This window comes from Opisthocomus hoazin, chromosome 7 (assembly GCF_030867145.1).
Source record: "Opisthocomus hoazin isolate bOpiHoa1 chromosome 7, bOpiHoa1.hap1, whole genome shotgun sequence".
NCBI lineage: Eukaryota > Metazoa > Chordata > Aves > Opisthocomiformes > Opisthocomidae > Opisthocomus > Opisthocomus hoazin.
In genome coordinates this window covers 72600143-72615316 of record NC_134420.1, presented here as the reverse complement: position 1 = coordinate 72615316, position 15174 = coordinate 72600143, and the positions used below count along the sequence as shown (strand labels likewise).

At 52.1% G+C, this 15174-nt stretch overlaps 2 protein-coding genes across 4 annotated transcripts; one reads left to right on the top strand and one right to left on the bottom strand.

The window, feature by feature from the left end:
- Window positions 1-2187: 2187 nt before the first annotated feature.
- Window positions 2188-2741, bottom strand: RPS29 (ribosomal protein S29). Its single transcript, XM_075426106.1, has 3 exons — window positions 2623-2741; window positions 2380-2479; window positions 2188-2294 (listed from the first exon to the last, which is right to left on the bottom strand). The coding sequence occupies exons 1-3, from the start codon at window positions 2682-2684 to the stop codon at window positions 2286-2288; spliced, it is 171 nt and encodes a 56-aa protein (XP_075282221.1). The 5' UTR covers window positions 2685-2741; the 3' UTR covers window positions 2188-2285.
- A 1199-nt stretch (window positions 2742-3940) lies between these two features.
- Window positions 3941-14642, top strand: LRR1 (leucine rich repeat protein 1). Of its 3 annotated transcripts, XM_075427300.1 has the most exons (5): window positions 3941-4143; window positions 4238-4336; window positions 7880-8607; window positions 11468-11634; window positions 12057-14642. In XM_075427300.1, the coding sequence occupies exons 1-5, from the start codon at window positions 3964-3966 to the stop codon at window positions 12068-12070; spliced, it is 1188 nt and encodes a 395-aa protein (XP_075283415.1). In that variant the 5' UTR covers window positions 3941-3963; the 3' UTR covers window positions 12071-14642. The 3 variants fall into 3 exon arrangements, with proteins under 3 accessions (XP_075283415.1, XP_075283413.1, XP_075283416.1); XM_075427298.1 differs by having other exon boundaries at window positions 11468-14642; XM_075427301.1 differs by lacking the exons at window positions 3941-4143; window positions 4238-4336 and adding an exon at window positions 6249-6388 and having other exon boundaries at window positions 11468-14642.
- Window positions 14643-15174: the final 532 nt, after the last annotated feature.

The window sequence follows — 15174 nt, the reverse complement described above, 5'->3', positions numbered from 1 at the left end:
TTCTCCAGACCCTTGAAAAGAGCGTGGAGCAAAAATAAGCATCTTCCACAGTACCAAGAGACATGACTGGTGATCAGGTCCGGGCGCCGGCAGTCGCGGTGACCTACCACCCTCAACACCCTTGGTGCCAGCCACCCGGTTTGTCCCCAGGGCCGGGACGCTGCCGCGGCAGCAGAGCTCAGCAGGCAGAGGGAACGCGCTCCTCGGGTTATTGCCACGATTCCAACCGCCCCCGGTGCGGGCAGAGGCACCGCACAGCCGCAGCGTGGGGATCACACCCTCCTCCTCCTCCTCCTCGGACACGAAGCTCAAAGCTCTGCAGTACGAAGCCAGCACCACCTCCACGCTCCTGCCCAGGTACCTGTGGCAGTAATTAGTTAGAAGGCAATCAGGGCGCTCTGGTTGTTCAGAATCACACTGAAGCCAAACACACACACACCAGAGGATTGACCTCCCTGTGTGCATCAACAAAAAACGGGAAAAAAACCCAAAAACAATGACCAAGGGAACTAAATCTTTTTATTATTTTTAATTTAGTGTAGAATCTCACCTTCACACTGAAGAGCTTCCAGATCGGAACCGGGGATTTACCCATTTCTCATTGACTGAGAGTGACAGGACCACCGGCATCTTCCAGCCGCCAGGCTGACCCTTCCCCAGCCCAGCACCAAACTGGGACCAGCACCAGCCGGAGCTCCCCGAGTGACCCCAGATCTGCCTCCCCGCACAGGGCTGCCCTTGTCCACAGGAGCAGCTCAGAGGAACTGCTTGCTCACCGCCACAGGGAAAGCCTGCAAACAAGACAGCCCCACACAGCCAGCGTTTAATTTTTGATCAGGCTTTAACTATTAATTTATCTTCTTCAGTATCAGAGGATTAGCTGTTCTTTCCCTGCACGTCGCTGCAGGTTGAGGCCCCTCGCGATGCAGCCGCAGCTCTTTGGACAGTAACAGCACATTTTTTCCCCAGAAGGGGGTACTAACCCAGCTGGCTGCTTCAACTCACATTTCCACACTTGTTTCATGTTACTTCCCAAGTATTTCTCCAAGTTTCATTAACTCAGGTTTCAGTTAAAGCTCCCTGAAGGCCAAAAGCTGGGGTGTCAGGCATTCCTGCCTGCTCCTGGTGGCTCAGCGCCGAGCTCACGGCTGCAGGACCTGTGAGATCTCTGCTGCTGTCACCACAGACACCAGACCTGGCTCTGGGACAGCGCGGTGTGGCCATGCTTCAGCTCAGCGAGGACAAGGACGAGGGGATGGTGCTCTCTGCCTCAGGAGGGAGGAAAGAATAAACACCACAGCCAGCAGGCCAGCGTCCAGGTTTGTCCCCCCAGCCCCTCACCACCCGATCTCATTCCATTTCATTGAGCAACCAGAGGGACAGAAAAAGCTCATCAGGGATCACCAACCTGGACGCAGCCAGCTGGAAGGCATCAGCCCATTTCCCATTCCAGGCACCATCAAAACACTTTGGTTTTAACTCTTGTTAACACCTTTAATCCCCTTGGAAAGAACTGGAAAGCCCAGCTCCAGGCCACTGCCGCACTTGACAAAGTGTTTCTTTGCCGGACTCTCTTCAAGCTCATCACACCAGAACCCTTCAGTCACTGGAGATCTCAGGAAACACAGACAAAGTGGAAGGGTCCACGGCTCCAGCCCTACCCACCCACTTCCAGCAGACACCTGCCCTGTCCAAGGGCTGCCACTGGCTCGGGATGCCCTTACCTCATCACGTTTTCCTTTTAGTTGTAGCTTTCCCCCAACTTTCCCACATCCTGAAGGACCAAGACTCCTTGTAAGCAAGGAAGGATTGGGCACAAAGTCTGAGGGAGCGCTCTGCACCACAGGCGTGCTGTGGCATCACCATTTTCTACATCAGCAAGAGCAGCTTGCCAGTACCTAACCCAAACGAGCCCAGCGTTACTGGCAGCCACACTCTGCACCAGACCACCAGGCCATTCACCTGCCAGGATTAAGGGAACCATTTTACCGCTCTGTTTGCGACCCTGAAGGCTCGGGGGCATCGCAGAGGCATCAACGCTCCTGAGACCACCCGGGCTGGTGGGGGGAAGCCACGGGCAGCAGGGCAGGCACACTTGGGCCTGTCCCCAGTGCAGTCTTCACCTCTCTGGGAGGGCGTGGAAGCCCCATAGCCAAAATATAATTACAAAAGGCAAATACTCATATGTCAGGGGGGTGGGGAGACTATTTATTGACGAGGGCTGTGCTGCAGACGGGTCGGGGATGCCCAGGGAGCTTCTGGCGACAGCCTCATCCTCCCGGCGCTCAGTCCAGCTGCAAGAGAGCAAGAAAGGAGAGAGGAGTCAACGGGAAGCGGCGTACCCCCCCCAACACCCCCCCCCCCGGCCCCGGCGCTCACCTTGATGAAGCCGATGTCCTTGGCGTACTGGCGGAAGCACTGCCGGCACATGTTCAGCCCGTACTTGCGAATGAGGCCGTGGCGGTTGGAGCACACGCGGCTGTGAGGGGAGAGGAGAGCAAGGCCCGTCAGGGCGGGTAATGGCGGCGAGGGGCAGGGGGGAGGGGGGGGACGGGGGGAGGCGGCTGCCGCGGCCCAGGGTGCCTGAGGACGGCCCAGGGGGCCCGCGGGGCTCGCACTGACCAGGAGCGGGAGCCCTGGCCGAACTTCCTGGGGTGGCTCCAGTAGAGCTGCTGGTGCCCCATGCTGCCTGCTGCGCGCCCGCCCGACAGAGGAAGATGGCGGCCGGCGCATGCGCTAATCAACGCCGCTCCCCTTCCCGGCCTGCACCGCGGCGCGCCCTCCCGGCGGGGGGGGCGGAGCTTGCGCGGCACGGCCCCGCCCCGCCGTGACGTCACGCCATGACGCCTCTCCTAGGGCCGCCCGCGCCTCGTTCTCACCGCCGGGCGCGGTGGCGCGCGCCTGTAGTCCCAGCTACTCGGGAGGCTGAGCCCGCCGGATCGCTTGAGCCCAGGAGTTCTGGGCTGCACTGCGCTATGCCGAGCGGGCGTCCGCGCTAAGGCCGACATCAATATGGTGGGCCCCGGGGAGCCGGGCCGCACCAGGTTGACTAAGGAGGGGTGAACCGGCCCAGGTCGGAGACGGAGCAGGTCAAAGCTCCCGTGCCGGTCAGTAGCGGGATCGCGCCTGTGAATAGCCACTGCAGCGTAGCCTGGGCAACACAGAGAGACGCGGGCTCCTTTTGCACCACAAAACCCTCCCTTTTTACCACCCCCATATCGCCCCCTGCTGGCCGCCGCCGCCACACACACCGCCCCCTGCCGGCACAACCTGCGCCCGGCGCACCGCCCCCTGCTGGCCACCGGCAGCGCCCGCGCCGTGTGCGCATGCTCCGACCCCACAATTGATTTCCAGCGTCGCGCAAGTTTTAAATCCCAAGCCCCATCCTTAAAAAGCAACCGCGGGAAGCCCCCACTGAAAGGATTCCCGCTTGGTTTTGGGTTTTTTTTCTGCCAGTCCTGGTGAGCGCCGGCTCCGCGGGGCTGCCTGCAGCCCGGCTCGAACCCCTCGCTCCCAGCCCCGCCGCGCTGTGGGGACACAGGGCCGTCGCGGAGGCGATGCCTTGCCGCGGGCGGTTCGTTCTGCTGCCGCTGCGCCGGGCAGAACTTCGGAGGGAGGAGCAGCACCAGCCCAGAAGATTCGCCCGCGGTGCCGTGCCCGGGGAGCAACCGGTCTCCCCTCACGCCCGCCGCGGACCTCAACGCTTCCCGCCAAGCCTCGCGGTCCGCCTCCTGCAGGGGGCGCTGGCGCACCACCCCGCGCTGAGGACCCCTCGCTCGGGCTGCCCGCCGCTACCGCCGGTGCCGCCGTCCACCCCCGCAGCAGGCGGGATCCCGGGAGCCAGGCAGCGCGGCGGGCGCCTGTGCGCGAGGAGCGCGGGAGGCCCGCCGGGCGCGGCCCGGCCTTCCCTCCCTCCCGCCGCTGCGCGGGGCCCGTCGGTCGCGGCGGCGGGGCCGGGCGGCGATGCGGCTGCGGTGCGAGGTGGAGGTGGTCAGCCGGCTGCTGCCCAGCTGCGGGCTGCGGGGCCGCGGCCGCGGTACCAGGGCTCTCCTCTCGCTCGGCCGCCCGCCCGGACGGGAGCGGGGCGGCGGGGTTTACCTCATGGTGTGCACGGCGCGGGACCGGGTCGGTGCTCGCTACAAGGTGGGGGCGGCAGCGGGACCGGGCGGGGGGGGGGGGGGGGTCCCCGGGTCCCGCCGCGGCTGCTGATCGCCCTCTGTGCCACCCCTTCCCGTAGGTGCAGGAGAACATCGAGCGGTTCTTCACCCGGTTCGTGGAGGAGGGCAAGGCCACCGTGCGCCTCCGGGAGCCGGCCGTGGACGTCTGCCTCAGCAAGGTGAGGGAGCGCTGCCGGGCCCCTGGAGTCCAGCTTCCATGTTGTTCTTCGGCCCTTGTTTAGAGAGAAACGACCTGGTTCATCCCTCTGAGGCAGTGTCTTTGCTCTTTGGCTGCAAACTCCACGGAAGTTCCTGCCTGCAGTCTTCCTAATGGAAAAAATAAATGGAGAACGCGCTTGTCTTAGCGGACAAGCCGTGTGCCCGCGGTGGGTCTCGCACACGGTGCGGGTCAGTGGTGCGGGCACTGTCTTCTCCCCTGAATGTTTCGCTGGCAGTGGTGCCCAGCGACAGGACAAGGGGCAACAGGCACAAACTGAAGCAGAGAAAGCTCCAGCTGAACACGAGGAAGAACTTCTTCCCTCTGAGGGTGATGGAGCCCTGGCCCAGGCTGCCCAGGGAGGCTGTGGAGTCTCCTTCTCTGGAGATATTCCAGCCCCGCCTGGACGCGGTGCTGTGCAGCCTGCTCTGGGTGACCCTGCTTGGGCAGGGGGTTGGGCTGGGTGACCCACAGAGGGCCCTGCCGACCCCGAACATCCTGTGATTCTGTGAGTGGAGCTCAGGGCAGGCTGCGAGGTCCGCTTGAGAAACAAGGTGAATGGCTCCGTACTCGGGACGGTGGCTTACTGAAAAAAAAACAAGTGTGACCCAACAAGAAAGAAAAAGTACTTATTTTATTCGGAATAAGACCAGTAACTGAATATAAGCTGGAATATAGTTGTGGTAGCCCAAGATTTTGCGGCATGTGGTGGTCTGGAAATACCTTGTCTGCGTGAAAGCAAAGGCCGTGGTGGTAAGGAAAGCAGCTTTAATTTGATGAAGAGAGCAGTTTGCCTTACAAGATTAAATATAGAAGCAGTAGTGTGTGTCCAAATTAATTTTTTTCTCGTCAGAAGCAAACGTGCTCTGTTTCTTGCAAAAAAGAACACTCGGGCGTGTTGCGTTACATCCAGAGTATCTTCTTGTTCTGCAGCCTTCGCTCTGAACGTTTCTGCTAAAGTGTGAAGTCAACGAGTTTATCTTGGAACAAAAGTACAAAAGCAGGCCTGTTGTAAGAGGATCTGCTAGTAGTGTAAAATTGGGAGAGGAAAGGTCTGTGTCCTAGTGCTGCAGGATCTGACTGAGACCACTTATAGGGGCTGTAAGGAAGCTGTGTGACGGATACTCTTTCAGTGTGGGTAGTTACTTAGTTACAGCCACATCTGTTGTTTTCGGTATGATAACATTGTCATTAGGCTGAAAAGAGAGTCTCAGCCCAATCTAATGAAACAGGAGTTAATGACCAGACTTGCTCCGAGGAGGCTACAGCCTCACTCCCTGCTCTAACATAAGGCTCACCCTCATACTGTCAAGCTCCAGGAACAAATCCACTCAATTCTTCCAAAGCCAGGGATGCCATATATTCCTCTTAAACGCTCCAAATCCAGAAACCCAATTTCAGATGCTTGGTAACTTTTCTGTCGTGTTTCTGCTAGTCTTTCATTATTTCATCACAGAAGGGTTTCTTAACTCTCAAAGACGGACAACAGCTTTGTAGAAAAGAGACTTCCAGGTATGACTGTACCGATCGTGTGCGACTGCCGTGCAAAACCCCACTCTGTACTCTGCCAGGCGGTGCGATTTGCTGCGTTCAGCCACATCAGAAATTAAGTTGAGAAACATCCGTCTGGAGCGTTCGACCCTGGAGCAAAAATAATCAAGTCACTGTGGGTTTGGTTTTTTTCCTTCAGCAAGCCTGTGCCTGCTGCGTTGCACGCAAGGTCTAGAAATCCGTGTAATCTGATTGCCGTGTCATCATTCATTTAGCTCTCAAACAAGAGACTTGTAAGGCATCAACACCGAGATTAAACTCTGTTCCCGACATCGCTTCTGTGGTTGAGACTTCAGACTTGCGGTAGAAAATTCCGTCCTGAGCGCTTCCAACTAATTCTTTGCTTTTTTTCTTAGATGTGTCTTGGTATTTTTTCTCGAGATATTCAAGGCTTCTCAACAAGAAGGTTTACAGATACTACGTTGCCTTTATGAAGGTGTTGTGGAGGAAATTTGATACAGAGGTATCTGTTGTGCCTCATGCTTTGAGAGCAAAATATTGCCTGTAACTTCATGCTAATGTATAGCTATTTCTTTTACTTGGTCTTTACAGGTCCGGAGGACTTTTTCTCCTTACTTCCAGTTTTAGTTAGCTGCTTCTTACCCTTGGAAACGTGACAAATCTGCCTGTAGTTCAGGGGAGTTCTGTAGCTAAACATTTTAGCTGGAATGGCTGAGATAATGAATATTGGTGGTCTTGGATAGAAGGGTTTTTGATGTGCAGCTTCCCCATCTCTGGAGGGTATCGCATCAGGAGTTGAGGTGTGCACGGGATGCTTAAGGAAAACAATCATCTTGATTTACTGATGCAGTCAAATATGTTTGACCTTTATTGTCTTCACTTTATCCCATTAGCATCCGGAAGTCTCCAAGATCGTTGCTCTGTTGTGCTGAGTGCTTACAGCATGTTATGTAAGCTGGTTTTGCACTCTCTAGAATTCGGTATAAACAAATACATTTAGGAGCAAAATTGTCTTTCAGGTGCAAAAATGGGAGTCGCTTGGGCAAGTTACAGCTGGGAACAGAGCGCAAACCTCTCAACTCTGAGCCGTGCCAAAACTCCCAGTTTGTTATTTCCCGCAATGAGAGATGACTTTTACTTGTATGGATGCATCGTGCTTTTTATTTGAGAATTCCCTTTATAGCTCCGTCTCTGTCAGCTGCGCGTCAGCAGCTCTCTTTCCAGAGACCTGCTGGAAAATTTAGAAGAGAAATGTTTTGTCACCCTCCTATTTATAAAAGCTAATTGTATTAGTACAACAAATGTATGGCAGCTTTTTAACCTTTATTTACAAGACAGGTCATCTGATACTCCATTAATTTGACACTCTGTCCTTACTGCCATTCTGTTATATCCCACCTAAGGCAAAATTGGTCAGTTGTTTGCAGGACTGGGATTAATTACCCTCTTGTTTGACGCTGGCACAACTGAACAGAGCTGTGTGTAACCAGAAGCGCTTACTTAACCTGCCTTGAAGCTTTCCACCTTCCTTTATGTTTAAATTTAACCTCAGCTGCCATGCTTTTCCCTCCTCGCAACTTTCAGGAATGATTGCCTCGAGTTTTAGATCTCTGATTTCCCGCGTGTGTTTTTATAAACTGCCCCTTTATCATGTTGCAGGCTAGGGAGATCACAGTGCATCAACCTTTTTTTCTGTACTTTATTTTCAGCTGTGATTTCAGTGCTTTGTTTCTTTTCTGAGTAATGCAGCACCGTTTGTTTGATCTAGATTATTCAGAGAGGTCGTAACTTCTCATTCAAATTGCATGCCATTTGTTCTTAAACTGTGTAAACAGCACGTCCACCTCATAAGCCAGAGTTGTTTCCCTTTCCCATTTCATTGCCCTGCTGAGTTAGTCTCTCCTGACACATGCACAAAATCGCTCAGAAAGTGGTAGTACAAATGAGCACAAGAATAATGAACTTTTAATTCCACGTTTGTGTTTTCCTGTAGGCAGATGCCAGCAATTTAAAGAATTTCCTTTCAGCAGTGAGACTGGCTCACCAAGGGACTGACACAGGATCTCTCCCGCTCTCCGCTCTGGTACCAGCAAAGACGTCAGAAGTTGAAAAACCTAAGACAAAAATGATCATAACTTCAAGAAGGGACTATCCTCTCACCAAAAGCTTTCCTTACTCCCTCGAACATCTCCAGGCCTCGTACTGCAAACTTGCTCGGATCGACACGCGTGTGCTCTGTTTGAAGAAACTTCGAAAACTCGACCTAAGTCATAATCATATTAAGCAGCTGCCAGCTACGATCGGTGACCTGGTCTGTCTTCAGGAGCTCAATTTGCATGACAATCACCTGGAGTCCTTCAGCGGGGCTCTGTGCAACTCCACCCTGCAGAAATCACTTCAGTTCTTGGACCTCAGCCAGAACAAAATTAAAGCACTTCCAATTCAGTTTTGCCAGCTGCGAGAACTCGTTAATTTAAAGCTCGATGACAATGAGTTGATCAGGTTGCCATTCAAGATTGGCCAGTTAGATCATCTACGCTTTCTGTCAGCAGCCCGAAACAAACTTCCTTTCTTGCCCAGCGATTTTAGGAAACTCTGTCTTGAGAACTTGGATCTCTTTGGAAATCCTTTTGAACAGCCTAACCCGCTTGTTCCCAACATCCAGCTGAAAATACCGTTGACTTTATTAGAGTGTGCTGCAAGAGCAACTGTGAATTACAGGTAAGAGTAGCATGGTGGGTACATATTGCACCTACTCTGCTTCAAACTGGTCGAGTCTAAGCTTTCCTGACTTCCTTTTTTTTCCCCGGTCAGTGGCGATTGCTCTTCACCTGTTAAAAATCATAAGGTTGAAGTTGGTTTGAATTCCCCTTGTAAAATCACCCCTTTGTTATACAGGACAACACGGTAAATTGGTGACTTGGAAGCATTTACAGAAAGCAGTAGATTGAAATGTTTTTATCCACAAAATGGGGGCACCGTAACAGAATATTCTTGCCCAGCCATGGGAAAAGAGAATCAGTTCTACAACCTTGGAACGCTTCTGGCACTTTGTATTGAGGAGCCTGCATTACAGTGGATTTTGCGGCACCGATCGTATTTTGTGTTGGGCTCTAGCCTGGAAATTGCTTTCAAACCCGCTTGCCCTTCCTCTCGTGCTCGCGTTAAAGCTGGCTCAGGCTGTGTGTAGCACCCGTTAGCCTCTCGCTGTCCCTTCCCGTGTGAGAGCAGTGCATGGGCAAAAGGTTACCTTCTGCCGTACAGCTCCTGGTCGGGCATGGCTCGGTCTCTGCCTGTGACGGGACCTTACGCAAGCCGAGTGATGTCGCATCCCGCGAGGTGCCTCCTCCGAGGGCAGATGTCACAGAATCACAGAATCGTAGGGGTTGGAAGGGACCTCTGTGGGTCATCTAGTCCAACCCCCTGCCCAAGCAGGGTCACCCAGAGCAGGCTGCACAGCACCGCGTCCAGGCGGGTCTGGAATATCTCCAGAGAAGGAGACTCCACAACCTCCCTGGGCAGCCTGTTCCAGTGCTCCGTCACCCTCAGAGGGAAGAAGTTCTTCCTCATGTTCAGACGGAACTTCCTGTGCCTCAGTTTGTGCCCATTGCCCCTTGTCCTGTCACTGGGCACCACTGAAAAGAGCCGGAGCTGGCATTGCCTACCACGGGCTCCTCCCTACCTTGGGTTTTCCTTGAGCTGTTCATTTCCTTTGGTGTTGGGGTGAGGGTGTTCTGTCTTTCGCGGAGAAGCCCAGCTCTGAGGTAATTTTAAAATTACTGTTTCACCAAGTAAACTTCGTCCTTGCCAGGCTGCTGTTTGTTATTGGTTTTCTCCCCTTCTCCCACGCCGCTTACACTGCCTGCATGCCGCTGCCTGTGATCCTTCCGCACCAGCTGCTGCTACTCCCACCCTGTTCTGGGTGGAAAGGGAGCAAGAAGATGGAAGAGTCACGGGTAGAGAAAGCGGCTGACGGACTTGAAGTGTTCCTAATCTACGTTCCAGGCCCATTCCTGCCTGGGGGGTGGGGAGCGCCCCGTAAACCAAAGTTAATTGCTCAGAAGTCTGTGCTGAAGGTGTCCACAGGCATGCAGGGCACGCCCTGGAAATGAGCTGAGTGACCAGATGTTCTGCTTCAGATCTTATCCACTTCTGACCTTGCTGATTTTATTAATTAAACTCCACGGGTCTCCTTTCCCAACTTGACAGAAATTGCAGTGGTTTTGATATTAATCGGGCATGTTTTTTCCAGAGACTGTAATCCCTCAACCCTGGTCAGGTTTTGGTGCTCGGTTACGTTACAGGAGTACCTGCGGGTACTCCTGGAGCAGAAAGCTCTCTTGTTCTCTGTGGTGCCTTTTTCTTCAGGCCTGCTGCGTGGGTGCTAGGGTCTTTCTGCTCCAGGAGTCTCGGAGAGACAGGGGGCAGTGGAAACTGTCCCCTTGCCCGTGGGTCTGCACTTGTTAGGAGACAGCGTTGTCAGGGTGGTCCTGATTATCTTAAATGGAAAAGAAAAAAAAAATTAAGGTCTTAACAAGTGGGCAACCGACATTCTGTCGGACATTCACTGGAGGTGAGAATTAACACAGGAGGAGAAACAGGAGTGATGATGGGCTGCAAAAACCTGGAGAAAGGAAGAAGAGAGTAGGAGCGACGATGCAAATCAAGTGTTTGGAAATCAGTCTTCACAGCGGCATTCCGGGCAAGGACCAGAGCTGTGATTATGCTTTTCCTGACCGGAAAAAAGGATGTCCTGAAATTGAGGTGGTGAAAAAGAAAACCACAGGAGTCTTAGCTATGTGAATCACGGTATGTAGAAAGAATTGGGAATACGTAGGTGTAGTCAGGATGTGAGTCAGTGAGACCTGCTCTGTGCGCCTTGAGTGACAGCTGGGCACTGGGGATACCCACACTTTGAAGTTAACTCGACAGAGCGCTTCAGGGAAATAGTTTGTTTTGTACCCCAAACACAAGGCCACTCTGCTGTGAATTTAAAAAGCAGCAATTCTTGTTCCCGTCTCTGGATGTCATTATTGACGTGATGGACGAAAAGAGCGGTGTGTCAAGAGAACCTTAATTTATTGCCTGCAATGTAGTACTCCTGTGAAAAGGCTCATTTTATCTCCTGTTTCCTGGGGATATGGTGCTGTTAGGCTCCTACCACTTCTTCATGTTAGAGAGTGAGGAAGAGATTGTGGGTGCTTTGCCAGGCCAGGATGAAAGACAGTGATCTCCCTGGCTAACGTGAGGGACGAGCAGGCATGTGCCCAGTTGTCTCATTATTCTTAATCTTCTTTTTAATTCTCTGTCGCTGTGATACAGGCTGTTATGGTTTGTGTGAACTCCCTGGTTCTTGCTGCAGTGTCTTCTGCAGCTCAGGTCCTTGGTACTTAGGGGTCAGTAACACGGCTGCATGTTGTTAGTGACCGTCTTTGAAAGTGGCGTTTAATTCCCAACCAGCCTGATATTGTCTGTGGTCTCGGAAGGGCGTTTCTTCCGACCGGTGCACGTGGCGTGTCACCGTGTTGGAGTGACGTTGGCCAATTTTAGTGAATTCACGCTTGCTCCTCTTGTTCAACAGAATCCCTTATGGTTGTCATCTCCTTCCTTCTCACCTTTGTGAAGATCTGGAAGTGGCTAAAACATGCCAGTGCGGAAGTGCCTGTCTGAGCAGCTTCATTCAGATCACAGTGACCATGAATCTCCATCACGTAGCTCACACCGTGGTCCTCGTGGATAACATGGGAGGTACGGAAGCACCCATCATCTGCTACTTCTGTTCTCTAGACTGCTATTCCCAGTTCCTGGATAGGTACCTGCAGAGAAACGGGTGACCGTTACTGGGTGCAAAAGCTCTGCCTGAAGCTCTGTCCAGTGACTGAGGAGCCTGGAATTGTTGTCTGCCCGTTACCCACACGTGCTGTCTGCCACAGGGCGTTCGCTGCGGACAGCAAACCTCACTCTTGCAGGGAGGGGGCACTGTCAGCCTGATCCTGCAGCCTTTCCTCCACCACTAGAATCTCTCTTTGGTTGGAATAAAAAGCGATGCTTAGCTTGAATGAATCTTCCTTAGAATGTATTTTGCTTTCTTTTTTTTATGACTGTGACTTCGTTCAGAGTATCACGACAGTTCTCTTTGTTTGGTGCAGTAAGTGGTTTCTTCTTGCTAGGAGAAGGAAGGTGAGCTTATCTCAGCCTGCTTTGCTTGCTTACACTTGAGGCTCTGAACTCTGCCTACAGAAGATGACTGCGTTGGCTTTGTCACTGGACTGGACTCTGCCGACTTGTTTACTGTAGAGCAACTTCGTAGGCTGCTGTGAGAAGAAGTTACGGTGCGAGCGGTTCAGAACTGGTCAGGTAATTCCAGGTGCTTCTTTTTTAAAAAGTTGTGTTGCAGTACTCTCACTTCGAGCAGGGACCAGCACTGCTGGTTTTTTACCAGAGCAAATGTTTTTGGTTTTACCTCTTTGTTATACAGGAAATGTCTTTTTCTAAATATGTGACCTAAACTTTGTTTCTTAACACTCACGTTTTAAACATTCTCGAATTGTTCACTGTGTCAACTTATTAAATTTTGAAACCCTTCTACGTTCCTGTGAATTGTTTTCTCTAATGAGTTTTTCATCCAGTGTGTTCTAGGGATTAGCTCCCGGCCTTTTTCCTGGTGTAGCCACCGAAATACTTGAGAGTACCCCCACACCCTTATTTCATGCCGTGTCAGCTGGCCCATGGCTCGGCTGCTGAAACAGCATGGAACAAAGTCCCCCGAGAAGTCTTTAGGCACCCCACGCCCGGGAACATGTGGCGGCTCGGAGGGAGCACCTTACACCGTTATTTTTGAAGCGGTATTGAGTGCCCAGGCATGAATTACACACTTTGCCTCTCCATGGGTCATAGGTAAGTACACAGCTGTGGCAGTTACATGCAGCATCAATGAGAAAACAAGACATCTGTAGTTACCGGGGGCAACCTGAGCTAGACTGGGCTTCCAGTGACAGCTAAACGTGATGCACAGCACGAGGAGCAGCCTGAAAGGCAGCAGCAGGCTCTGGAAGAAAGTAGTGGCTTGCAGGTCTCCTGCGTGAGCACAACCTTTGTCCACGTTTTAAAAATCATCAGTCTGAAACTCTTTGCTTGATCCAAGACATTCACAGCAGAGATAAATATTGATGCGTGCCTGCCGAAGGGCTTTGCTCCAGGGTCGAGAGGTGCCTTCCTGAGGCAGAGCAACCTTTACACTAGAACGATGGAGTGTCATTAAAACTTTCTATGAATGTCAAAATGACTTGTGTGCCTGTCATAAACTGTTTGTAAAACAGTAACTTTTAAGCAACTGCAGGCAGATTTGGATTAATCATTCGTTGTGTGTTGCTCTGCAACTACAGAGCACTTGTGAAGGAGGAGGCCAAGTGTGCCTGTTTCCCTCAACGCCAACCTTGGAAAGCTCTGCAGAGCTGACCCTGGGGAGGGGGGGTGGTTAACAGTCATGTGCCAATGCTGTTGTAAAGGGAGAGAGATCTTGACCTGATTGCAGCAGGCTGAAGATCACTCGTCTGGAAAAGCACCTTTCAGGTGGAGTGCCTAGTGAAGAGGAGGGAAGTAGAGCAGAGAGAGAAACCCAGCCTCCCGTGGGACTCCAGGGATTTCAGATGCAGATGTGCGGGTGGCTGTGCGGTGGCTCCCAGGGGAGCCAGCTGTGCAGGGTGCAGGAGGAACCGCTCCTGCGTGGCCCGGGATGCAAGCAGGGGTGGGCTGTGCAGTCCCGTTAAACGCAGCTGGAACCTGTAGTTACCCCTCTCGTCTGGGGGAAAAACCCCTGATGGCCATCTCAGCTTGCTGCTCCTGAATGCTGCCGCAAGCTGGGCTAGCAGCAGACTGGATGGCTCTTTAATTGGCCTGATTTTGCTGTGCCGATGCCACTCTGCGTTGTCTGGGTGCTTTGGGATCTTTAATTTGTTCATCTGCATGGTGCCCATGTGAGACAGGGAAGCTGTTACAGAATCAGAGAATGGTGGGGGTTGGCAGGGACCTCTGTGGGTCACCCAGTCCAACCCCCTGCCGAAGCAGGGTCACTGTCACCCAACTGGACGGCGTTTCAGTTGCCAGCACATGACCCACAGCTTCGCAAGGCATTAACTCTGGCTCTGTGGCACGCAGGCTGCCTTCTCGGCTCAAGAAATACTTTTAAAGTATGGAAATGAGTATTGCTGTGAACCCAGACTAAGAAATAAACACCCCCCAAACCTGTGTGTGTCGGTAACACACCACACAGCGGGGAAAAAACCCACTGAGAACGGTGGTTTGGTGCTGTAAGGGATGAGGTGCAGCACAGACTCTCGTAAAGTCGGCACACCCAGGGCAGGGTGCCCCGGAGACGCTCCGCAGCCGTGCCAGGGCGCTGGGAAACCCACGCCGGGGCTGCCAGCCGCCGCCATGCCCGAGCCCGGCCCGGGCCGTCGGGTTTGCAAAGCTTTTCGAAGGAAAACCGGCGCAATTTCTGTGAGCACAAAGCGGAGCCGTGGCGGGCAGAGCTCTCCTCCTCCTGCGTCGCCTCGGGAGCAGGCCAGGCCGCGGCACATCACTCGGTGGTCACCAAGCCTGGGAAGGGGCCCGCGGCCACCAAGGAGAGCGGCTGGGGCGTAAAGCAGAATTACAGGAGTAATTCTTGCATTGATTTGTAATTGTAGAATCATTTCATTATAGATTATTCTTGTAATTCTAGAACGATTGTAGATTATTCTTCTAATTCTAAAATTATTGTAGTCATATTCTTGTAATTCTAGAATTACTATGTATTACTTGTAGAATTATTTTATTATGTACTATTCTTGCAATTCTAGAATAATTTTCTTCCCTTACTCTTGCAATTCTAGAGTTTTCTGGTATTCTTGCAATTTTTGTGATTGTTAATGTATTATTCTTGCAATGCTAGAATAAATTTATTCTTGCCTATCTAGACTTTTACCTTGTTCTTGACATTCCAGAATTATTGTCTTACCCCGTACTTGCCATTCTAGAATTGTCTTACCTTTCTTGCAATTCTAGTGATTTTTTTAAAATGCCTTATTCATGCAACTCTAGTTTTCTTCTTATATTCTTACAAGTCTAGAATAAACTTCTTGTTGCCATTCTAGAACGTGTTTCTTATTCTTGCCATTCTAGAATGATTTTCTCTTCTTTCTACTCTAGAATTATCTTATTCTTGTCATGCTAGAGTTACTTTCTTATCTTATTCTTGCCATTCTAGAATGATTTTACATCTTATTCCTGCCAATCTGGAACTGTTTT